We start from the raw sequence: 26,387 nt of genomic DNA on the forward strand, positions 1-26,387 counted from the left end.
AGAAATGTAGCAAAGGCTATTTTCCAGTATAGAAGCAATTGTGTTAATTCGCCTCATCTTTCTTGGGGAGGCTAAGAAGTGTAGACAGGCTCTTCTGAGGATGGAATCAGCTATTGAATAGGGTTTCTGAATCGCATCTGGCTTATGCTTTATCTGTCCAAGGAATACTGGTCACATTATACTTGTACAAACTTTGGTAGTGCACACCAGAACTACAAGGGAGACTTTTCGGTTCTGAAATGTTGTGTATATTATTATACATATTATAAAGATATCCTGATCTTTACAAGCAATACAAGAGATCATTTTTTGGAATGTAAATCAACATTTATGACTCCCAGTTATTGGTTCTCAATGTTATTAATTCATTACTGATACATTATTGGCAAATCATTTCTGGATTTTAGGTCATTGTCACAAAAGACTGTAATCCATGTTTTATGACTGTTAACTTTCGTATTAGGCTGTCTCATATGTATATAATTGATTTAATGTATACAGAGGTGGTCAAATCTTCCCTCAGAATTCTGCATCGAGCAGAATTCTTAAGTGTGATCATCTGAATAAGTGAAAACATACACATATTTCCCATAAATTACTGTTTAGCTGATCCAACACCATTCGATTCTCTGACTGATGTTTGACTGGAACCAGAACTTGAAGAAAGATAAGTCATTTCCCTGGGACGGCCCGAAAAAGTGGAATTGAACAAGCTCAGGGCCTCGTGTGTGCACAACTTGGTCCATGAAACTAAACGACTTGCAGTGACTGCTTTTCACATCAGTTCATGGGAAGCAGTTTGTCCAAGTGAATCACCATAACAGCAATTCTGTATGAAGTTCAATGTGATACTTCTGTGCATGAACTTTGTTCAGAATTGGCAACAGTTAGGATCATCCTGTTGAACAATGTTTAGTGTGAGACACAACAGGAATTACTGCACATGGATTGCACTTTGGACAATATTTTGCTTTTGTTTTGAGTCTTGAAGATTTTGGGAGAGGGGGGCTGGATCATGTATAACCTAACTTATCTTCAAGATTGGCAGAAATGAACAATGTGAAGAGATTTTAGTTTAATCTTTCTTGCATGTTGTAGTTCCCACCACCTCGCACACCATTTGATTGTTAGTTTAAACATAGTTGTATACTAATCCCTATCCATGAGCTCTAACCTCACAGTTTTAGTGCACTGTTTTAGATTTGGCTTAGTTTGATTAAACTTGGATGATGGGCTTTGTTTTACATGGATGTCTGGGCTTAAATTTTTAAAATATTTATATAGCAACCTTTTACATCTTAGGGCATCCCAAATTGTTTTACATACAACTAATTACTTTGATCTGCAGTCATTGTTGTTAAGAGGGTAAATGCAGCAGTCATTTTGCACATGGCAACGTCCCACAAACAGCAGTGAGATGAATGACCAGCAGTTTGGTGTAGTAGGTTGAGGGAAGGATGTTGGCTAGGAGAATTATGTGCTCTTCAAACAGCGTAAATCAACCTTTAAAATCCACCTGAACCACAGCAACACACAGGAGTCTCTTTTTGAAATCTCTGCCGAAGGACTGCACCTCTGATAAGTCCGTATTTCCTTAGACCTCAGTTCTCACTGGTATTCCCTCAGTCCTCACTAGAATATCAGTTTAAGTTCCGAGAATGGAACTTGAACCCGTGACCTTCTAACTACAAGGAAAGATGGAACAAGCTGACACACTAACAACATAAGGTGGCTCTAATTAAAGCATTACAGTTATAAGTCACTCAACATTGATTAGTATAATTAGTCATTCCTTTGATTTAAATCACTACCAGATGATAATTGAGTTGCTAAATACTGCATCTCATGTCTGCTGTGCAATAAAGCTGGTTGTGTCAGGATTTTTGGCTGCATATTGTGGCTTTTCAAACTGCCAAAGAGCACACTAGAAGAAGGAGTATTTTATGATCTGGCCAAACAAAAGTGCTGGGTTTTTAAAAGTGCGTAAAGCATTTCATTAAGATCGTTGAAGTGGTAATAATGTTAGATGAGAATCCCATAACATTAAGATCTTCTCAGAGATGTACCAGTGTGTTGCTAATGATTAGGTCCACACAGATGAGCTGAACTCAACTTGGACTGGAATGTGGCAATTTTGCAATGGTTTAATTGAATGCCGCATTAACAAGAGTGTTCTGGGACCCTGGAAGTCGGTTGTCCTCCATATATCTCACTTCCGCCATCCTCCTAATTCTAAACTGAACTGTTTGGACATTATTTAATTTTGACAAAGAACTGAGGACCAGTTCTTTAGCTGTGCAGAAATGAGAAAAGAGCACGCCACTCTCAATAACAACAACTTGTGTTTATATAGACACTGCACAAGAGAATTTGACACCAAACAGGAAGTTCAGAGGAGTTGGCATAGGTGACTGAAAGTGTAGTCATAGTGAGAGCTTTTGAGGAGGCTTTTGATGGTATACCGAGATGTAGCCAGGTGGAAAGGTTTAGGAAGAGAGTTCAGAGGTATAATGGCTAATGTTTCTGCCACTGCTAGATAGAAAGAAGGTCACGTTATTACATCCTCACAATGTCTCTAAGACCTTCACAACCACTGAACTTTTTTTTGAAGTGCAGTCTATGTTATATAGGTAAACGCAGCAGTCAGTTGTGTACAGCAAGGGTACACAAATATTAAAAGAAATGGAATAGCCAATTAGTCTGCATTTTGGAGGTGTTGATAAAAGGTTGAATGTTAGCCTTAGGATGTTCTTTTGCCTCGCCTGAACGGGGGCAGGACATACCTTGGTTTAACATCTCATCCATAAAACGGCAAGTCTAACAATGCAACTATCTCCACAGTGTGCTGGATAAGTTGGGACTAGTAGGAGTGGAACCTTGAAAAAGGGCTGCCACAGAGATGAACTTGGAGGACAGGCAGTGGAGAATAGAGTAGTTGACTATATTGACGGCCGCAGAGACATTGACTAGGAGGAGGGATAACATGTCTCAGTTGCAGTCACACATGATATCATTGGTGGTTTTGGCATGGAAGGTCTTCGTACTGTGCATGGAATGAAAACCAGACTGAGAGAATTCGAGCAGAGTTGCATGGGAGGTGGGCATGGAGGAGGTTGGCAATGACACATTTGATGACCTAAGAGAAAGAGGCAAGTTCAGATATTGGGCAACAGTTGAAGAGGGAAGAGAGATTAAGGGTAGGCTTTTTAAGGCAAACGATGACGGTGGTTTTGAAATTGGGAAATTAAAGAAACATGAGAAAATGGAGTGGTTGCCTATGTCAGCAAGGATTAGGCTGAGGAGAGTTAGTTATTGACTGGGACCTGGGTTGGGAGGGCCAGTTAAAGTAGCAGTGGTAGGTCTGAAGGGCCTAAAAGGGGGAGGTAGGAAAATATCTCACTGAAGGCACCCAGTTTCTATGTCTTTGTAGATCTCTTTGAATGTTATCCCTTTCTTCTGAACTTCCTGTTTTCTCACACGTTTCTGACCCCTGGGATAGAACCATAGAATCATAGAAAAGATACAGCACAGAAGGGGGCCATTTGGCCCATCGTGTCCGTGCCGGATATGCTGTTAATCGCAGCTGTCCTCTTGCAACGGTGTTTTTCTTTTTCCTATTTTGCTTGCTTCATTTTTATCTCCTCTTTTCTCTTTACTTCACCTAACCAGAATTTGCCTGAAGCCACTTTCCAAAAAAAGACAAAACGTAAATCTTACTAAAACTGCAGAATATGGTTTGCACAAAATAATTTTACAATTTGCAAATTTAACTCAAATGACTTTCATAATATATTGGACAATATATAGACTTGATCACTCATATTCCAGACAGGGGGGAAATAACTTTTTTTCTAGTACATAATTGTTGGATTTAAATAAATAGAAAAGATAAAATCCTTGCATACTTTTCTGTTAAAACAGATCTTTGCGGATGATATTATAGATCAGTTTTTTACATTGAGCAGGTTATCTTATGTATTTTCATTGTCTAGGTGCTGGGAAAACTTACACAATGTTGGGAACGGATTATGAACCTGGTATTTATGTTCGAACACTCAATGACTTGTTCAAGTGTATTGAAGAAACAAGCAATGATATGGAGTATACTGTTTCCATGTCATACCTAGAGGTAGGTACCATATTAATGCAGGAAGCAGCCTTTCAATTGCAGTTTGCATGGTACAGAGGATGCTTCATAGTTACAGAAACCCTATCACCCTCAACAGTTGTATTTCAGATGTGATCTCTGTTTGTTTTTACAGCAGGGATCAACGTTGGTAACTGTGTAATTTATATCCAGGTGGTCCTCACGTCTATCTCTAGCCCTAAGTTCTTGGGTCAGTAGGATGCATATACTAATGCAAAAATCTGTCACAACAACAGATCGTATCTGAAATCAATTTTTACCATTTGAGCCTCTTTCATTATGTTTCCTAAAAATGTTATGATGACTTTTTCCCACTTTGACTGAAAATGTGCACAAGAACAGTTTTTTAATCCACCTATTTTCATAACTTACTTTTCCCCTTCTTGCCAAACAGCTTTCCAAAGCTGAAAAAGAATGCAGATGACCTATCCCCTATACCTGAGGGCCACAGAGGCTCAAATGAGCTCATGAAAATAAGTGTGTTAGGATTTGTAGACGTGACCCTGCATTCATGGTGCAGTGCGTACAAGAACTTGTAATGGCACCTGTTCTCTTTTTGTTACCTTGCATTGTAATTTAGTTACAATATATGTATGCACTGAACACACTACATGCTCTGGCAACTAGGGAAGGCTCATTGACGATCAGCAGCTTGAGACAGCATTCTGCTTTGTTTACATGTGAAGCCTTATAGAATCATAGAATCATAGAAGTTACAACATGGAAACAGGCCCTTCGGCCCAACATGTCCATGTCGCCCAGTTTTTACCACTAAGCTAGTCCCAATTGCCTGCACTTGGCCCATATCCCTCTATACCCATCTTACCCATGTAACTGTCCAAATGCTTTTTAAAAGACAAAATTGTACCCGCCTCTACTACTGCCTCTGGCAGCTCGTTCCAGACACTCACCACCCTTTGAGTGAAAAAATTGCCCCTCTGGACCCTTTTGTATCTCTCCCCTCTCACCTTAAATCTATGTCCCCTCGTTATAGACTCCCCTACCTTTGGGAAAAGATTTTGACTATCTACCTTATCTATGCCCCTCATTATTTTATAGACTTATAATTTTCACAAGGCACTCGTAGAATATAGAACTATCTCCCACCAATTGCTCCAAGGAATCTTGCCCTTCCAAAGTGATACTGTCATACTATTACTGCCATTTACTGCACACTGTACCTCTCCCATAAATGTTCAAAGTGCAGTGAGGAAAAACTATTGACAAACAAATTTTAAAACTGTACATATGCCAGCGTGCATACACAGCAGCTGATAACTGCATGTTTTTAAAGTAAAGCTACTGCTTTTCTTTGAATGAGGCCATTTATGGACTCTGGCTATGTATTTATTCAATGCCCATTTGCTACTATAAATGGGCTATTAATGCCAAAAAAAATGAATGGGGTACCATATATTTCAGCTTGGGTTAAACTTGGTTTTCAGTGAAGTTTGGGTTAGTGAGACATGCAGCTCGATGGAACAGCCTATGCTTAAGTTTAACTGAAAAGTGACAGAAAAAAATCAGATGTATTTTAGAGTTTTATAGTTTCACTTTTTATGTAAACATTGATACAAGATCCTCTCCCACCCAACTAAACCTCCTTGCTATTGGTTTCGTGACGGTTGCTAAACTGCAGCTTGTTGTCTTTGAGATTATTGCCATGGAGACGTGATCCGTTGGATGCAGCATAATAGCACTCCTAGCAGATTGTGTAGGCTAACACACTAATAGCATTTGTAACAGGAAGCTAGGAAACACTAACAAACCTATTACTTAAATATAAATGACAGGAGCATTACAAAGGTAAGCTGCATGATTCCTCAGATGTTTTGATTGAACCTGTTACGAATACTTGAAAGCAATGACTACAGAGTGACATTCTGTTTTAAACTCTAAGGGAGTTAATTTCCTTGGGGATCTTCCTGATTGTCCACCCTAACTTCGGCAGAAAAGCCATGGAAACCCTGAAAAAACAGCGTTAACGGCATGGAAATTTACTCCCTAACCATTTAGGTTATATGGTTAAATGTAGGTACAGTTCCTCCATTGCTTAAACCACCCACGTTTAAATCAGACAATCATTTAAATCGGGCAAATAGCGCAAACCATTTGCCATCACCATTTTGTCAATGCCAAAGTTGCCACTTACAGCGTGTTAAGCGCATCGGCCATTTCATGTTGAAACAGGTGCTCCGTGAGAGAGAAGTACGAGCGGGTCAGAATCATAGGAGAGCTGACTTCCAGCAGCACCTCCCATGTACCGGATTAATACAAGATAGTTCAGGTATACTCAGCAACGGGGGAGATTAACGGGCTTTAAACGGAACTCTTGGAAATACTCATTAAAGAAAAAATGTTCCTGTCAGGGTTCTAAACAAACAACATAGATTTGTGTAAACTACCCACCCATATAGCGGGCACATCATGTTAGCATTAACACGCCCGCTATAAGCAGTGTGGCTTGTATCCACCAAACATAACCATAAGTTTAAAACCATTAGTGATACTAACAAGGGAAAATCTAACACAGTATTCTGCTGACCAAACTAGCATTTCTTCTCTGTACTCTGTACAGCAATGTGGTCGAACACTTTTCTCACCATTGGAACCTGAGTTCAATTCCAGCTCAGGCAGAAAGCTTACAACTCTCTTGCCAAATGGAGTTTGCATTTTAGTGCAGTATATTGTTACCAGGTTTCTTATCTGTCTTTAAACACTGAAATGAAGTGTTGTTGTTGGCGACGATGATATTGATATAAATTTTAAAACACTTTGAGTACTAAATTCATTGTGCCGAGATAGACCCTCGCTTTGAAGGTGAAGTAACACTGTTGTGACATATATTGCCTGGCACACTCTCATCTGGATTTGGGCGTAGCTTGTCAAGCATGCCCTGCATTATAGAGAGCTTCATCCTTCCTTCCTAAATTGGAACTGGTTCCAGTGATGAAAGGATAGTCCTTTGCCACACAGCTCCACTAAGCCCTCCATCAGAGAGAGTGCTTCAGTCTTTTTATCTCAGTGGAAAATGACCCCAGTTTCTAGAGGTGAATGCAAAGTGAGGGCACTGTACTACCTGGGCCCGGAAAGCTTTGGATTTCAAAGATTTTTTTAATCCTGTTGCTTTCCCCTCTGAGATCTCTATGTAGCTAAACCATTAAATACAGATATACTTCACAAGGATTGCAGCAATTGCTGCTGAGGAAAGAATCAAATTTTTATGCTTAAGGTGTAATTTAATCCATTCCCTCCTAAATTGTTCACATAGCTGCAAACTAAGACTGGAAATTATGAACAATTTAAAACTTCTGAGTAAGAAATTTTTATTCTGGCTCCTCCCAAGAAAAAATGCGAGAAATAATTTCTTTCACTAGAGACCAAAATGAACAACTTAACATGCTAAGTCGCAACTCTAAAGATCTATAATATAATGAAGGCTATTTAACTTTGGAATAGCTCTAATGGTATCTGCAGGTTCAGCCAGTTTAATCCTTTTTTGCAGCTGCCCTTTTGCGGCTCAGACTGAAATTGTTCTCCTTTTTCTTGGCATTGATGTGAGCACCAGGCCTTTTAAGAAATTGCAGAGCACAAGTATCTTAAATAACCTTCAGAAATGTAATCGCAGATCTTCAGTGTGGAGTAAATTTGCAGCACCGCTTGATGTACTCAATCATATATCTTTTAAGTGGCATTGCCTTGGCTTAGATATGTGCTTGGTGGCAGGAGAATTTCTTTGTTAATGCCAGTAGCTACACTTGATTGCTGCTTCTGCTGGGATGTTTACTGCCGTGTCTGTGTCTCTTGCAGCAGGACCAAAAGCTTTTTGAAGATTTTTTTTTAAATTTTAAATCCCCTTCCCCAAAATAATGCAAAGGAGATAGATATTTGAAAGGTGGAAATTACTTGTAAGCATCATCTTGATGTAATAAATATTAGAGAAATAGATCTGTAATATCCCAGTAGCCTCTAAATTACAGTGTTGTCGACCAACCAGTGTTTATGGGTTCAGAGTTATTGCCTGTGTCTCAAATCGAGCTGCTGCAGTTGAGATGTTTTATTGGTTCTAGACCTGAAAGTTTAAAATGGCCTTTTCATCTCATCCTCTGCAAGTGTACTCCATAGTTGATGATGGGGTAGATTTATAAAGTTTTGGAGATTACTGATGCCTCTGTAAGGTCACAATGGAGACTTTATGGTGTGAGAGGGGATGTGAAACGTGGAGAACTTGAGGAAAATTTACATTTTAAAACTCGAAACAAAATATGTACATAACACTGATTAACCTCTTCCCACTTTTAAAACAGACACTGGATGATTCCCAAAATATCTATAGGTGGCTTTCAATAATCACATACACTTTTATAACAAATAATACATCATCGCCAAGTAGCAGTTATTAATACGATGTGGGAGTTTGTGTTTATCGGATGTTGAGAAGAGCTGAACTCTTGCTACATCCTCACAACCAGAGAAACTCTGTTGCAAAATTATCAGGTGGCAAAGGATTAAGCGGGAAAGAAACTCTTCTGGTAGATATTCTTTTATTGGGCCAGATCTTGCTGAAACAGGGCATCTTGCGGCGTGCGCCATTAGTTAGACTTTTTCCTGCACTCTTCAGCTCGACAAAATTTTGCGCCGTAACTTGCTGGAAGTGCGAGCTGATAACGGTGAGAGCAATGGGGCTTCTGGGACCTCAATGAACGGCAGGACCAACAGTGTATCTCCTTAACCAATCAGATTTAAGGATTGAGAAAGAAACAGAGGAATGACTGAGAAAGAGGGTAAATGAGAATCAAATCAGATACAGAAAGAGAAATAAAGAGAGGGAAAGAAAGATTGGATTAAGAGAGAGGGGAAAAAAGAGTCGGCAAGGAAACATAAGAATATTTTTTTTTAATTTAACATTTCAAAAATCTCAACAACAATTTACTACATGCAGGAATGAGATTGAACAGTTTAAATTGTTCCCTTTCTGAGTCAGCGAGGTTGATTGGCATTGCGTTAACAATTACCACATTCTTAAAAAGGTACTTGCACTGTTAAGTTCCAGCCCTAACTTTCTGCGGCAAGTTTAATGGGCAATTAATGTGCAAATCTAGCAAGTTCATAAAAATAACGGGGAAGCCAAGGGTGAAATGCCATTTGTGGGAACCAAACAGCGGAGCAGTATAAATCAACCAATTTCTGGAAATTCGCCACTCATGGCATATCTCTTCATCCCCTGAATTTGCCTACCGATTTGTACATTAACAATGGGGTGCGTCGCTGTTAATTTTCTAGCAAGATTCAGTCCATTATATTACTCCCCTTTAAGTCATTATTCTTGTAAATGCTTATCAACTGTTTCTCACTCTTCTGATCAGACCATTCTACTCATTTATTCACACCATTTAGGTTGTCATGAACATTTTTCTTGCGAATAATTATGGGCAGTTCATTAATCAGGAGAGCTAGGGAAGGAAAAAGGGGGTGGGTTGGCAGTATTAGTTAATGATTCAATCACAATGCTAGAATTTAAGGATGTACTGGGGGGTTGCATTAAGTTAGAATCTACAAGGTTGATTTAAGAAATAGGTAGGGAAATGGTACAATTCTTGATGTGCATTACAGGGCACTAAAGAGTGGAGATGAGATTTAGGTGGAGATTTGCAGACAGTTCTGAGAGATATGCAAGGACAACAGGGCAATAATGGATAATTTTAACTATCCCAAGATAGACTGGAATAAAGTGGGGAATGCTTTTAGAATTCATCTAGGGCTGCTTCCTAAATCAGTATGTTTCCAGTCCAACCTGGAAAGAAGCATTTCTTGATTTAGTTCTGGAAATGAAGTGGAGCAAATACCTGATGTAAGAGTAGGAAAACAAGAAGTATTGAGTAATTTTCTTATGAATGGAAAGAAAGATAATTTTACTTAATAGGTAGGCCATGATTGAAGAAGTCAGAAGTGCACTATGAAGATCTAACTCATAGAATGTATTCCTTGTCCCAGGGTTTCATTGTTCATTGTATTTGCACAATCAGTGATGAGAAAAGAACTACAGTTTTGAATGTAGTGTATTCCAGCACATGTAATGCTATTCACATTTCTGTCACCAGATTGTTATTAAATTCCTGGCTCTGTGTCCCATATTTTTCTTGGCTGCCATTGTTGAATTGTAGATAGATGAATAGGGGAATTGTTATCTAAATCCATAAACTGACCAGTAAGTTTTTCTTACAGGTTTACAAATAAAAGGAGATCCAATAACCATGTTTATTTCAACATAATGGTACATCTTCATATAATAAAACTGTTCAACATTTTTTTTTCTTCATTATGTCTAATTTCCTCACTTGTGCATACACTGGAAAGCAGATCCTCAAGCACAAGATAACATAATGTGAATTAGTGGCTACTATTATGTTGTGGCTTTATAATGTTATTCATGATAGTTCTACTATGTATATTATGTTAGCTAAATAAAAATATCTTTCTGATATTTTCACTATGCTAGATTAACAGAGTTGGGTTAATTTTCTTAGCAACAATATAGATGGTGAAGACTGGAATAAAAAGTTGAGTGGCATTTGTGATTGGCAAGAGTATCCCAGATTGCAAACTGCTCAAACATATGGAGCTGTGTTTTTTTCTGAATGTTGGCATACTGACAGTTTGGCTGATTTTTCATGTCCCTGGAGCCCCATTTGCGCTCAGAAATGGGATGGTAGCTGGACCAAAATAGCATATGGAATGGGAGCACTGATTTACTGCGGAATTCCCGTCTGTCTGAATTTTCAGGCAAACCTCAGTCCTGGCAGTCAAAGTTCCTGCCAGAAACAAGTGGGAGCCTAACAAATGTATGCTAATAGGAGTCTGATGATGCAATTAGGATCACCAATACCATTTTCTCTGCCAGTTCCTGCCCCTATCCATAAAACACGGGCAGCGCAAGTTTAGAGGCAGCCACTGTCAGCATAAATAAAAGAGATACTCAGCTGCGGTCGGGTAATGCTGGACGGAGGCTTGAGACACATTTTTATGGCAGTCGCTTGTGGGTTTTGAGCCTTAGGCTTCCAAAACTAATGTGCTTGCTGTTTGTTTTTTTTTTCAACTGCTAATGCTTCTATCCTTTTTAAAGTGCTTATGTAGGCCCTTCTAATTCGGCCACCCTGCCTGATTGCCTGCCTCCAGATCAGCAGGCAACCTACTGGGGAGCGTATTTTACACTGGGAGCTTGGCAACAATGTTATAATTAGGACCCTGAACCAAAATGGATTGGGCCCCGGCTTGTATGTCCCGCCCACCACCCTCATGAATAACACTCAAAATGAAAATCATCCCTGTTATGTTTTAAAACAAAATGAGCGGCCTGTGACAGGTTTAAAAATGTTAATGGAGTTTTGTTGAAATTTTTAAATCCTTGCCTGATCAAGTTAACTCTGAATATACATTGATAGTTATTTTATGGTTCATTTCATTGTCACAAACTTTGTTATTGGTGCCATTTTTAGAGAGCTGAAATAAGGGGTAATTTTATGAATTCATGACCCTGCATGGAGCCTCTCCAGCCAGGAGAAAATATCAGGAGTTCAAGAGTGCCCTTCTCACAACTTTCTGTTCATTCATTTTAATTGATTTTAAAATTGTGAGGAGCGCACCCCCAAATTCCCAGTAGGACTCCCGACAAACCTGGCTTTGTGTCAAGATCATGAGTTCAGAAAGTTACCCCTATAACATTAAGTTGCACAAATCTCGTATAACCTCGATTATAGCATATCCTTTACTTTCAAATTGACCCAAATTTCTTCCTCCCAATTTCAGCTTTGCACGGTTGCTGCAATCAAATGCGGCAGTCATTTCCGAAATAATTTCTGTGATGCTTGTAATTACTGCTGTGCATTTAAACAGGATGTAGTCAAAGACAATTGCTTATCCCTCAGTATTAAGGACCAGAAAGGCTGGGTACTAATGTGTGCAGCGGAGTAACCAGAGTTCCCCCTCGGGACCCATCTGTTGGAGAAGGATGGAATTTGTGGGATGAGGTATATTTGACACATGATTCTTAGCTGCCTTGTTTGCTGCATGTGATATGAATCAGCTTCCCCTTTCTGATATGGGTACTTTGATGTAAATGTCCTAACCTACATTTTCATCATGGTATAAACATAAAAGTTGCAGTGCATAAATTGGGGAACAAATCTGTTTATTTTGGTATATTGTCTTAAAACCTGTTCAATACTTGTTAATGATAACAAGTATGCACTTGTTGAAGCTTATTGTACTGAAACAGTTGATGCTTTCCTCAACTTAGAAACAATTCAAAGAGTGTGATATTCTTCTCTAAATAGACCTGACAAATTACTGCGCGGCGAAGCTGTTCAAAGTTTTACTGAACTAACACTATCGCCAATCGCAATTCAATTAAACCGTTTTTCTTTATTTGCACAAAGGAAAATATACCCCCAGGTTTTAGCAAGCTGTCCTATCTGGAGCAAAGTGCCTACTTTCATAGCAATAAAGGGGATTATGCAACACACAAACCTACATTTTCAGCATAGAAAATCACCCTGTCAGCCACATAAATCACTATTGCCTTCTTCTGTAATCTATTGTACAAAAGCACAGACACCCAAAGTCATGCGCTTTAATAATTAACATGATGTCATGCAATCACTCATTATGCCTCAATTGTGCACTTGCCATACTTTCATGCATTTCTGTAGACCCTTTTAACTTGCCTGCAATCAGAAGAAATGCACCAAGCTGCTCTATGTGCAAAATCACACTTGGCTGCCCAAATGAAAAGAGGGGCATTTGAACTACTTCTAAATCAAGTACCTGCGCAATCAAATGAATGAAGCTTTAGTGTCTTCAGAGTACTTTTGCCAGACAAATGCATACATTAACTTTGCAAGTCACAATCACGCTTTTTTCATTTAGCATATGTTGCAGTTTAGGCAATTGTAAGGAATAATATTTACCAGCTGAGGATTTTGTGCATTATGTACTGACTTTGTCATTTCCTGTGCATACTCGCTGGCAGTAGAATGGATTCAGGATCACTTGTGGGATCTGATGCAGTGAATGAGCAGACAGTGGAGAATGCAGAAAGGGAGCCAAGTTTTGCTAATTTTGCTACCACAAAGTTTTTCCCTTAAAGCCTCCAAATTTGAAAAAATTCTGAACTGTTTGAGATTTTCTTCTATTCTTAATGCTATCTTTTCCTTCACAGATTTATAATGAGATGATCCGGGATTTACTTAATCCGTCGTCTGGTTTCCTGGATCTCCGAGAGGATTCCAAGGGTGGGATCCAAATTGCAGGAATTACTGAAGTGTCAACTATTAATGCCAAAGAGGTAAAGTACAAAGGTTTACCATGACTTGCTATTTTTTAAAAAAATCTTTCCTTGCACAATATCAAGTAGTGATGGAAATCTGTTTTAATTTCCTCATTGTTTGGAGAGTATCACTTAAATTGCTTTTCATTCATCAAAAACAAACTGGTGGAAATGAATCCTCAAAGTAGCAATAAGATACACCCATGGTTTATGCAAGTAGTGTATCTGTGGGGTAGGGGACAGCAGAATAGGCCACAGAGATTGAGATAAAGCAAGAAAATACCAAAGGATGGTCGAGGGTTAGAGATTGAGGGAACAAAAATCTCTGAATCTCAGTAAATTAGGGCCACATTTGAATAACAACAATTTTTATTTTCTCTTCCAACTGAATTGAAGGTGGAATGAATCTCTCAGCTCCAAGTTTCTGGTGGTAAAATTCAGCTATGTTGACTTCAATGGAATGGAAAATCAGGTGTGGTGTGTAAACAGACGACAGATCTGCTACGACCCCTTTTGTGCCCTCGCTGATATTGAATTTCACCCTCTCTCTTTCACTGTTTCAGCAATTAAAGAACAATTGGAGGTCACCAGAATCTAGTTTGGATCTACTGAACCATCCAAATTTAGATTCACTCTAATAGGCTTAGATTTGTATTGATCCCACTTGCTCTGCAGTAAAATATGCATTCTATTCCATTAAAGAATATCAGGGCTGTGAGCATAAAAAACAAAGAAATGAAAGATCAAAGTCCAATTAACCAACAAAACAAGCCTGAATTTCTTCATTAAACATTTTACATAACTATTTTTGTTTAAATGACTTCAATTAATTTTGCTTGGGAGAATTTAAATGTACATGTATGTTTGAGAGTATCGTCGTATACTGTGGTTAGAGAAAAAGTTCTCATCACAGTGAAGTGATACTGTATTCAATTGCTATCTGTCAGAAAAGGCAAAGAAAGGTTATACACTGTAGAAAATTGTGTATTAAGGCAGAAACATCTCGACAACAGCACAAGCAACAATCTATACTCTAAACAGTGGGACCTAACCCAACCAATAGCCTATCTGAGTCACTAGCAAACATCAAATCATTATCCAATAAAACTATTGAGAGCCAAGGCTCAATGGCATCAAAGATTATCCCAGTTGCTAAACTATTTCCTGAACAATTGGAATAATGCATTTTAATCTTTGTTTTGATGTTATTGTGCATGATATAAAGAACAATAATCTCCTGTCTGTACTAATAAGGATCAGCAGCTGCAAATGGAGCCATAATATGGAAGGAATCTCTTGCATGTAAGATTAATGTTAGCTTTACATCAAACTTTTGAATGTTTAGGCTGAACGATTTATTCATCCTTCAGAGATTTCTTCAAAAGCAAAATACTGCGGATGCTGGAAATCTGAAGAGAGATTTCTTGATGGGCTCCTGTGTTGAGTCAGTCATCCCTTCAACTTCAAAAATGTGAGTGCTTGTGCTGTAATAATGGGAGCACTAGCGACTCATGCAGAATAATATCTCTGTCTTTCCAACCTTTTTATTTTTGTCAGATGTGTGAGATTAAGATCTTTTCGCATCTATCTATGCATCTGAAAGTTTTTAGAACGTTTGCCATGCTCCAGATGTCACACTCTAGTTGCCACGCTTTGAAGTGTCAAATATATAAACAGAGGAAAGGCAAGGAGGATTTTTCTGATTTGTAGCTGGAAACTTACAAACAGCTGGCAATTAACAAACAACAATTAAGCTCCGATGGTGCTCAGGACCTTAGACACGGAGTACCTGAGCAGTGGCTTTCAAGAGCAGACCATTTCAGCAGCTAAACATCACAGCTGTACCATCGGAGATCAGCTAGTAATCAAAAAAAATTCATCTCCCCTCCAGCTGGTTAGTGTTGATTGTTCTGCTGTGACATTAACTACACTGTATAAATTAATTTTATTCTGCGTTTGAAGACATTTTTATTGCATTCGATCCGATAATTTACTGCAGTGAGTTATCACTTGACATATCTATTGCACACCACATTCCAAAAGGACTTCAAACCTGAACTGCATGTTGTTTGCATCAAAGATAGTGGTAGGAATAGAATTTTACATTGGGGATTGACTATGTGATAGTGCACTTGGTTTATTGTCTGGCAAGAATACAATAACTCACTCATAAACACAATGCTCATTAGTTATGGTTCTTTCTGGTGGGCGAATTAAATCAGTGGCACATGACCGTCTTTCTGTTATATATACAGCGTGCATGTATAATTAATTTGTTTGATTAAATATGGTATAAAGTATATTCAAAGTATGCTTTCTATTTGTGCTGTTGGAATAAATATAATCTGTAAATGTTTTAAAATTATTTTAAAAATGTAAAAACTTGTCTAATTAATGAAGTCTAGACTTTTTGCTGTATTTATGAGGTTTGGCATATAGTTTTGTCATGATGACATAGAACCTTGGTTCGCCTCAGTTTTATTGGATAATGCTTTGCTATTCTCCAGTGACTCAGATGGGTTATTGGTTGGGTTAGGTCCCACTGTTTAGAATATAGATTGTTGATTGTGCTTTTTATCTAGATGTTTCTGCTTTAATACACAGTTTTCTACAGTGTATCATTTGTTGTTGTTTATTTTATTAAATATTTCTAAAGATCTTGTGTAGAAAAGTGTAGTTCCTGACAATCTATTTTATAGCATGATTCTGATCTGTGATTCTTTTTTGTGACTATTATTTGATGTCCTCTGTCACACGGGAGTGAGACGGTTGGCAGGTTGATACATTTGGTGATAATGGATGCTGGTGCTGTTGGAAGGCCAGTCGTGTGATAAAAATATAATTAATGAAACATCTGATACAGAAAAATGAAGGTGATGCATTTTAATATTTTATATAAATTAATGTTGACTGTGCTACATTAATATCAGGAAAGCCGTGGATTATGGAAACTACTGAGTTTTGAGATCATGAACAGCAAGCACAAGAGATTTATGACAGTTGCATCACCAGTGGTTAACCTACTGGTATCCTGACACCTATTTACTTGATACAGCAACAACTTGCATTTATATAGTGCCTTTAACGTTGGAAATGTCCTAAGGCGGTTCACAGGAGCGTTATCTGACAAAAGTTGACGCCGGGCCACGTAAAGAGATATTAGGACAGGTGACCAAAAGCTTGGTCAGAGTTAGGCTTTAAGGAGTGACTTAAAGAAAGAGATGATGTGGAGATGCCGGTGATGGATTGGGGTGGACAAATGTACGGAGTCGTACAACACCAGGTTATAGTCCAACAGCTTTATTTGAAATCACAAGCTTTCGGAGCTTTGCTCCTTCGTCACCTTCATTTCCATACCGTTCACCTGAGGAAGGAGGAAGCCTCCGAAAGCTTGTGGAATTTAAAATAAATTTGTTGGACTATAACTTGGTGTTGTAAAATTGTTTACAATTGTCAACCCCAGTCCATCACCGGCATCTCCACATCACAGTTGGTGATGTTAGAGGATGTCAGTGTAATTGGAAGGCCAGTCTGTAGTAAAGGATCCCACTAAAAGAAAGCTCAAGATTGGCAAATTGAGTAAGTTAGGAAAGTGAACTAGGAAAAGTAGACCAAGGAAGAAAGATTTCCTCTGATCACTGTGACAAAATTGTAAACCCATTCCTTAGAGATGGATTTAGTGACACAGCAGACAGAGGAAACCTCCCTCACCGACCAAATTTAGTGCACTAAAGAAAGATCAAAGCAGAGAGAAACAGATGGTGATCCATAGGATAATGAGTGTCCAGTAGTGAGTGGGCAGGCAGGAAGGGTTGGGATATGTTGGATAACATTGAAAAATAGTATTTGCAGTGGCACATGAGTCTCCTAAAGCAATGGCCATGAACCAGTACTGTTGACATATAAATTTAAATTGTGGCCCAGACGATCATCAACCCCAGATTTTGTTTCTGTGGTTAAACTCAATTATGCTGTAAATATTATACACCACAGCTGGCAGCCCTGTATCCTATATTTAACAGGCATTAAATGCAAATCATTAGTTGGAAAGCAAGTGCTAACAGCTGCAATGACAGAGCAACAATTGCCATTCAAAACTGGTTCAGATTAGATCATTGAGGTCAGCGGCTAAATCAAAGAACACCCATTTAAAGGGTCATGCTGTCTTGTGTGTCATTTTACTAGTTTCACAAACAAATGCTCAGTGATGTGCTTGTCTTTGGATCATCAATTGTATTTGGTACTAAAATATTCTATCTTTTGAAATTTATTTAAAAATATAACCATATCACAGTAGTCCATGCTGCAATAGATATTGCACATGCTGCAAGATAAAGGGAATAATGAGCTCTAAAGCAGATGATTTGGTGAAGATCGGTACAGGGACTAAGTGTGCCTGAAAATTCCATGATGTTCCTTTAATTAGCAACATCTTATTGCAATGAATAATTCCATCTTCCCCTTATCTCCCACACACAACTATTTTACATCAATAAACCACCTGCTAACTTTCAAATATTTTATATCAAACTGCGAATAAGCCTTTTTCCAGTACTTTGTCTTTTAATTGGATTGACAGAAATTGATGGGGGGAAAAATCAGAAAGGTTTCCAGCAGATGTGTATCAAGATCACTTTTTAATTAGATAGAAACCCCCCATATTATTGAAAGAGATTATTTCCACTCAAGTATCTCTTGTCATGTAAACGCTTGTAATGATGGTGTATTACCTGTGAAGACAGTACTTGCTATCATTTTGCATATTGAAGCAGGTGAAGCGCATAATGCAGTAGGGACAAACAAATGGATTAACCAGCACTGGTAATGGAACTCATCTCCTGAAGTATAACTAATGCCTTGATTAGACTGAGTTTGATGGCTTAATCTAGGTTTAACAATTAATTACATTAGGTTGGTTTGAGAGGAGCTGCCCTGTTCATGTTGCTAACTCTTAGTGAGCCACATTGTCTGTCATATTACTGTGATGATGTGGAGATGCCGGTGATGGACTGGGGTTGACAATTGTAAACAATTTTACAACACCAAGTTATAGTCCAGCAATTTTATTTTAAATTCACAAGCTTTCGGAGGCTTCCTCCTTCCTCAGGTGAACGTTGTTGGAAATGAAATCCTCGAAATGAAATCGCATTTATAAATCACAGAACAATGCTTGGTGATTACAAACAGTTTTTTCAACTGCCTGTTGCCAAGGCGATCAGTGTGCAGACAGACAGGTGTTACCTGCAAGGTCTCCGAATATACAAATCACCAAAAAAAAACAAACAAAAAAAAACAGAGATAGAGAGGTGGAAACATAGAAAAGACAGCAACTGACCCGTTATATTAAAAACAGATAACATTTGAAACTGTGAAACCCAGAACACTACTTTTGGTGCAAAAGTCACACTCCCAAATTTGTATATCTGCAGTGCTTAAATTTCACCCCCAGGTTTGACAACATAAAAACTTGAAAACTACGCAGAGGCAGGTTTACTTCATATAGAGTGTAGAATTGACATTGGAAGTTGAAGGTCACATTTAGGCAGGCAGACATCATTATCTTATATTTATGTAGTGCATGAAACATAGAAGAACGACCCAAAGCATTTCATGCTGGAGTAATAAAATAAAATGAATATTGGATGGGATAAACATAGTGAGAGAGGAAATATTAAGGGGTTTAGCATCTTTGAAAGTAGATAAATCGCCAGGGCCAGATGAAATGTATCCCAGGCTGTTAAGAGAAGCAAGGGAGGAAATAGCGGAGGCTCTGACCATCATTTTCCAATCCTCTCTGGCTGCAGGCGTGGTGCTGGAGGATTGGAGAACTTCTAACGATGTACCATTGTTTAAAAAGGGAGAAAGAGATAGACCAGAGATAGACCGAGAAATTATAGGCCAGTCGGTCTAACCTCGATGGTGGGCAAATTATTGGAATCGATTCTGAGGGACAGCATAAATCGTCATTTAGAAAGGCACGGGTTAATCAAGAACAGTCAGCATGGATTTGTTAAGGGAAGGTCGTGTCTGACTAACTTGATTGAATTTTTTGAGCAGGTAACAAGGATGGTGGATGAGGGTAATGCGTTTGATGTAGTCTACGTGGATTTTAGCAAGGCTTTTGACAAAGGTCCCACATGGCAGACTGGTCAAAAAAGTAAAAGCCCATGGGATCCAAGGGAAAGTGGCTAGTTGGATCCAAAATTAGCTCAGTGGCAGGAAGCAAAGGGTAATGGTTGACGGGTGTTTTTGTGACTGGAAGGCTGTTTCCAGTGGGGTCCCGCAAGGCTCAGTACCAGGTCCCTTGCTTTTTGTGGTTTACATTAATGATTTGGATTTGAATGTGGGGGGCTTGATTAAGAAGTTTGCAGATGATACCAAAATTGGCTGTGTGGTTGATAGTGAGGAGGAAAGCTGTAGACTGCAGGAAGATATCAATGGACTGATCAGGTGGGCAGAAAAGTGGCAAATGGAATTCAATCCAGAGAAGTGTGAGGTAATGCATTTGGGGAGGGCAAACAAGGCATGGGAATACACAATAAATGGGAGGATACCGAGAGGAGTAGAGGAACAAAGGGACCTTGAATGCATGTCCACAGATCCCTGAAGGTAGAAGGACAGGTAGATAAACCTGGATAAAAAGGCATACGGGATACTTTCCTTTATTAGCTGAGGCATAGAATATAAGAGCAGGGAGGTTATGCTAGAACTGTATAAAACATTGGTTAGGCCACAGCTTGAGTACTGCGTATAGTTCTGGACACCACAATACAGGAAAGATGTGATTGCACTAGAGAAGGTACAGAGGAGATTTACGAGGATGTTGTCAGGGCTGGAGAATTTTAGCTATGAGAAAAGATTGGATAGGCTGGGGTTGTTTTCTTTGGAACAACGGAGGCTGAAGGGGGATTTAATTGAGGTATATAAAATTACGACGGGATTAGATAGCATGGAGAGGGAGAACCTATTTCCCTTAGCAGAGGGGTCAGTGACTAGGGGGCATAGATTTAAAGTAATTGGTAGAAGTATCTGACGGGAGCTGAGGAGAAATTTTTTCACCCAAAGGATGGTGGGGGTCTGGAACTCACTGCCTGAAAGGGTGGTAGAGGCAGAAACCTTCAACTCATTTAAAAAGAACTTGGATGTGCCCTTGAAGTGCCATAACCTACAGGGCTACGGACTAAGTGCTGTAAAGTGGGATTAAGCCGGATTGCTCTTTCTCGGCCCCTATTCGGCCCATCGCACAGACATGACGCCGTAACTTTCTATGATTCTATGAATGCTGAGTGAAAGGAGATATTAGGAGGGGTGGGTTTTAAGGAGGGTCTTATGAGGAGGCAGATGGAAAGGTGGAAAGGTTTAAAGAGGGAGTTTCAGAGCATTGGGCCGAGACGGCTAAAGGCATGGCTGACAAGGGAATACACAATGAATGGGAGGACCCTAAGCAAGACAGAGGGTCAGAGGGATCTTGGTGTGCAAGTTCACAGATCCCTGAAGGCGGCGGAACAGGTAGATAAGGTGGTAAAGAAGGCATATGGGATACTTGCCTTTATTAGCCGAGGCATAGAATATAAGAGCAAGGAGGTTATGATGGAGCTGTATAAAACACTGGTTAGGCCACAGCTGTAGTACTGTGTGCAGTTCTGGTCGCCACACTACAGGAAGGATGTGATCGCTTTGGAGAGGGTGCAGAGGAGATTCACCAGGATGTTACCAGGGCTGGAGCGCTTCAGCTATGAAGAGAGACTGGGAAGATTGGGTTTGTTTTCCTTGGAGCAGAGGAGGCTGAGGGGGGACATGATTGAGGTGTACAAAATTATGAGGGGCACAGATAGGATGGATACTAAGGAGCTTTTTCCCTTCGTTGAGGGTTCTATAACAAGGGGACATAGATTCAAGGTAAAGGGCGGGAGGTTTAGAGGGGATTTGAGAAAGAACTTTTTCACCCAGAGGGTGGTTGGAGTCTGGAACTCACTGCCTGAAAGGGTTGTGGAGGCAGGAACCCTCACAACATTCAAGAAGCATTTGGATGAGCACTTGAAATGCCATAGCATACAAGGCTACGCACCAAATGCTGGAATATGGGATTAGATTAGACTGGGCTTGATGGCTGGCGCGGACATGATGGGCCGAAGGGCCTCTATCCGTGCTGTATAACTCTATGACTCCATGACAATGATGGGAAGGGGGATGCACAAGAAACCAGAGTTATAGGAATAGAGAGTTTGTGGGGGGTGGCAGGGTGGGGCGGGGGGACGTTGTAGAACTGAAGGTGGTTACATAGATGGGAAGGAGCAAGGTCATGAGAGATTTAAACACGATGATGAGAATTTTAACTTTGAGGCGTTTGGGGAGTGGGAGCCAACGTAAGTCAGCGAGGACAGGGGTGATGAATGAATGGGATTTGGTGGTCAGGATTTATATGTGTCATAGATTCCCCCAAATATCAGGTGCCAAACTGTAACAGAACTAAATGGTATCAGCTTCTCATTGTGTCCACATGGTCAAATGAAAACATTAGGAGGATAGTAACAGACTTCAGGAGGACATAAACAGACAGGTGAAATGGGCAGACACATGGCAGGTGCAATTTAACGCAGAGATGTGTGAAGTGATGCATTTTGGTAGGAAGAATGGGGAGAGGCAATATATACTAAATGGTACAATTTTAAAGGGGGTGCAGGAACAGAGAGACCTGGGGGTGTACATACACAAATCTTTGAAGGCGGCAGGACAAGTTGAGAAGGCTGCTTTTTTTTTAAAAAAAGCAAATGGGATCCTTGGCTTTATAAACAGAAGCATAGAGTACAAAAGCAAGGAAGTTATGCTGAACCTTATAAAACACTGGTTAGGTCCCAGCTGGACTATTGTGTTCAATGCTGGGCAACACACTTCAGGAGGGATGTCAAGGCCTTGGAGAGGATACCAAGGAGATTTACTAGAATGGTACCAGGGATGCAAGATTTCAGTTACGTGGAGAGACTAGAGAAACTGGGATTGTTTTCCTTAGGGCAGAGAAGATTAAGGGGAGATTTAATAGAGGTGTTCAAAATCATGAATGGTTTTAATAGAGTAAACAAGGAGAAACTGTTTCCAGTGAGAGAAGGGTTGGTAACCAGAGGACATAGATTTAAGGTGATCGGCAAAAGAACCAGAGGCGAGATGAATTTTTTTTTTACACAGCGAGTTGTAATGATCTGGAATGCACTGCCTGAAAGGATGGTGGAAGCAGATTCAATAATAACTTTCAAAAGGGAATTGGATAAATAACTTGAAGGAGAAAAAATTTGCAGAGCAATTGGGAAAAAGCAGGGGTGTGGGTCTAATTGGATAGCTCTTTCAAAGAGCTGGCACAGGCACGATGGGTCAAATGGCCTCTTTCTGTGCTGTATTATTCTATGATTAGAATTAAAGAAATGTCTTGTAAGTTGGTTGAAATGGTATTGATTTGGAGCTGTGCACACACCTCAGGCTTGCACACATTCTGGTGAATTGGAGTCCTATCTTTGGGACAGCGTAGTATTTTGCAGATTTCTTAATGGTACAAACCATTTTAGTAGTGCCTTCTGGGTGTTTTCTGTTACAGCTATAAGTGAGATCTAAATTAAAGTAAAGATTAAAGATGGTTCAGGTTGAGCAATTTTGGATTTCCTCATGAACAGCTAGATTTTGCCCAATGTTGGGTTGAGGGTGCTTGTTTGGAAAAAATAGTGAATACAAAGTAGTACAAAATATCCCAATGCACATTTTATTCTGCTGTGAGTTTCCTTGCCGTCATGACGGGCAGTGAGTGAGTGACTGACGCTACGACAACAAATGTAGATTCGAAAAGGAAATTAAAAAAAAAACTGTTGAGAGATTGCCTGATTTCTGACAGAGCATGCAGTTATGATTCCTGGAGATCTAGTTGAAACAGAGAGGCTGATATAAATAGTATTTGCATCTGTCTGATTCCTGGTAGTCTTAACGGGGTAAGTGTTTAGGTAGCTTTCACATAGTTCAATCCATGATGTGCAACTCAAAATGTTCTTGCCCATAATATTCAGTACAAGTAAGAATTACCACCATTTTAAGTTCTCATACAATTCACATATTTAGGTATTGGAATCATCTTCAAGAATACAGAAAATTTGGATAGTTGAAGCCAGAGCTGTAATCGCACCTACCTGAAATGGATATGGGTGGAATTTATGATCTGTTGATTCAGTTGAATAAACACAAAGAACCAAAGAAATTGGAATTTACCCAATTGGGATTTAGGGTAGTTTATCAGGCTTCGCTGAGATTCTATTCAGTGAGGTAAACATGCTGAAATATCTGTCAATGTTGGAATTCAAACTCAGGCCTTTCATCTCAGGATTTAGTTCCATGTTGATGTAAATTATGCTTTTTCACAAAATAAACACTTTGCACTTAGAAGCAGTGAAGCTTTATCTGTGAAAATAATCCCCAGAGTAGATCTAGAAAACCTCATTCTAGATGACACAGAAATTCTAGCTCTGAACAATGCATGGTGATATTGTTTTTTCCCAGCCCTCTTGGCAGCTAGACTTTTCTTACAAGGATGAGAGTGAATGGATTATTATGAATGAGGCGGTGTGTTTATTGAACTCAACTATCCTGAACTACAGCTGGTCTGGATGGTGCTAAGTACTAAACAGCAGAGTACATTTGTGCATGAGTACATTTTTTTAATTTTCATCAATGACACATTTACAGGTTCAAAGCTTGGGATTTCATTTTTAAAATTTATAGTACAAAATTCTGAAAATGCACTGAAAGGGCTAATATCACACTTAAGAGTACTGTACACAGTTCTGGTTTCCATATTATAAAAAGGATATAGTGGGACTGGAGAAGGCGCAAAAAAAACTTACAAGGGTGATCCCAGAACTGAGAGGTTATACCTATCAAGAAAGATCGAACAGGCTGGGATTCTTTTTTTCTCTAGAAAAGAAAAGAGTGAGGGGTGACCTGATGGAGGTCTTTAAGATTATAAAAGGGATTGATAGGGTAGACATAGAGAAGATGTTTTCCACTTGTGGGGGAGTCCAAAACTAGGGACCATAAATATAAGATAGTCACTAATAAATCCAATAGGGAATTCAGGAGGAACTTCTTTACCCAGAGAGTGGTTGGAATGTGGAACTCGCTACCACAAGGAGTAGTTGAAGCGAATAGTATAGGTGCATTTAAGGGAAAACTAGATAAACACATGAGGGAGAAAGAAATAGAAGGTCATGCTGATTGGGTTAGATGAAGAGGGGTGTGAGGAGGCTCATGTGAAGCATAAAAACTAGTATGGACCAGTTGGGCTGAATGGCCTGTTTCTGTGCTGTAAATTCTATGTTATCCAAATGCAACCTTTCTTTCTGAACAGATAATGCAGCTATTGGTGAAAGGCAACAAGCAGAGAACACAGGAACCCACAGCAGCCAACAAAACCTCCTCTCGATCTCATGCTGTACTGCAAGTCACCGTTAGGCAGAAGAGTCGCATCAAGAACATCTTGCAGGAGGTACGAATTGGACGCCTGTTCATGATTGACCTAGCAGGATCTGAGAGAGCTTCACAGGTATGTCACAATAATATTCCTAGAAATGGGCCCCTCTCATAAGCTTGTTGTTACAGGAGCACAAATTGACGTGCAGGTTATTGAAACAAATCGGGGATATGTAAATAGAATTTTTTTAAAAATAAAAACTGGATGTTCTCATGGCAGATATTCTTGCAAATGGAGTTCACTGATGCCCCCCCCCCCGCCCCACACCTTGTAAAGACGTCACTGAGAAGTGGTCAAGAAATATGATATTGAGTGGAGATGTTACTGGGTGTATCATAAGAAATGCAACTATTATAAACTTACTTTGGTCGTCATTTTGGTACAAAAATGGTCCAAAAGTTCTCAATGGATTCTTGCAGTTGATGCCTATAGGGTGTTACTTAACAGACTGATTTGAGTATTGTGGAATTCTAACAAACTGTCCAACATCATTGGGGGTGCAGGAGTCAAACAGAGCAGAGCTCAGTGAAGGTTAATCTATCTTGAAGTGGGAAAAAAATGACTTTTTAAATTTACATGTACTTTGATATTTCACTTTAATTTATTGCTGTACTAATACAGGATTTTTAAGATAGATTATGTGGTGGGGAATCGATTTTTCAAGTTTGGGAAACAAAAAGGTATTTCTGCCTGAACTCAACCGACAAACATGATATTTCTATGCTAAATGTGATCTGTTAACTTCACACTGTAAAAGGTCTAAAGCTGAACCAGACAGAAATTGTGAACTCAGGAACAAATTATAAACTTTCATTATGAAACGAAGGGAATTCTGTGACAAAAGTTAAATATTTTTGTTGAGTTTTGGTTTGGTGGCTGTTTCTTTAAATCCAGCCATAATAGATATGGGGGCTGAAATCCCAATGGCCCCACTCCACTGATGGAAGTGTGGCAGAGTGGGTCCTGAGTCTACTAACTCTGACCCGGTCCTAAATTGTGTGGATGAGGTCATTAACATCTTTGGTGCGCGTGCATCAACAGACAAGGGCCTGGAATGTTACAGCGACACAGCAAAGGAGGCCTGGGAAGAGCCTGTTGGAAAAGAGCTGTGCGAGTCTCCAGTTCCCAAAGGACATATCATCAAGTTTTCTCTGCAAGGTAATCAATAGCATCTGGAATCAATTCATCAGGCACCTTGGGCCCTTGGAGAGACTGTAAGGGAACCTATGCCTGCGGGACGTTTTTCTACGTTCAAGACGCTATATAAATCCAAGTTGATGATGTAGCACTCGAAGCACACTGGTTAGTTCATTACGAATTCATTGTTTTCAAAGTGGTGAGCCAGGATGTAATCTTAGAAAGGGTTATTTTCTCAGAGCTCAGACATCAGTTGTCGGTTAATCTCAATCAGA

At 39.4% G+C, this 26,387-nt stretch overlaps 1 protein-coding gene and 1 long non-coding RNA gene across 2 annotated transcripts in view; one reads left to right on the forward strand and one right to left on the reverse strand.

Annotated features, from left to right (window-relative positions):
- The window catches only part of kif19 (kinesin family member 19), a 145,322-nt gene that overhangs the window by 80,117 nt on the left and 38,818 nt on the right, over positions 1-26,387 (forward strand). The window contains exons 5-7 of the mRNA XM_068004505.1: positions 3,993-4,129; positions 13,365-13,490; positions 24,853-25,047. Of these exons, the coding sequence (XP_067860606.1) occupies positions 3,993-4,129; positions 13,365-13,490; positions 24,853-25,047 (458 nt within the window). The remainder of the gene's footprint in view (positions 1-3,992; positions 4,130-13,364; positions 13,491-24,852; positions 25,048-26,387) is intronic.
- LOC137341390 (uncharacterized) overlaps positions 1-26,387 on the reverse strand; it is a 60,961-nt gene that overhangs the window by 20,216 nt on the left and 14,358 nt on the right. The gene's annotated exons all lie outside the window — the stretch shown is intronic.

This window comes from Heptranchias perlo, chromosome 23, assembly GCF_035084215.1.
Source record: "Heptranchias perlo isolate sHepPer1 chromosome 23, sHepPer1.hap1, whole genome shotgun sequence".
In the NCBI taxonomy this organism is placed as follows: domain Eukaryota; kingdom Metazoa; phylum Chordata; class Chondrichthyes; order Hexanchiformes; family Hexanchidae; genus Heptranchias; species Heptranchias perlo.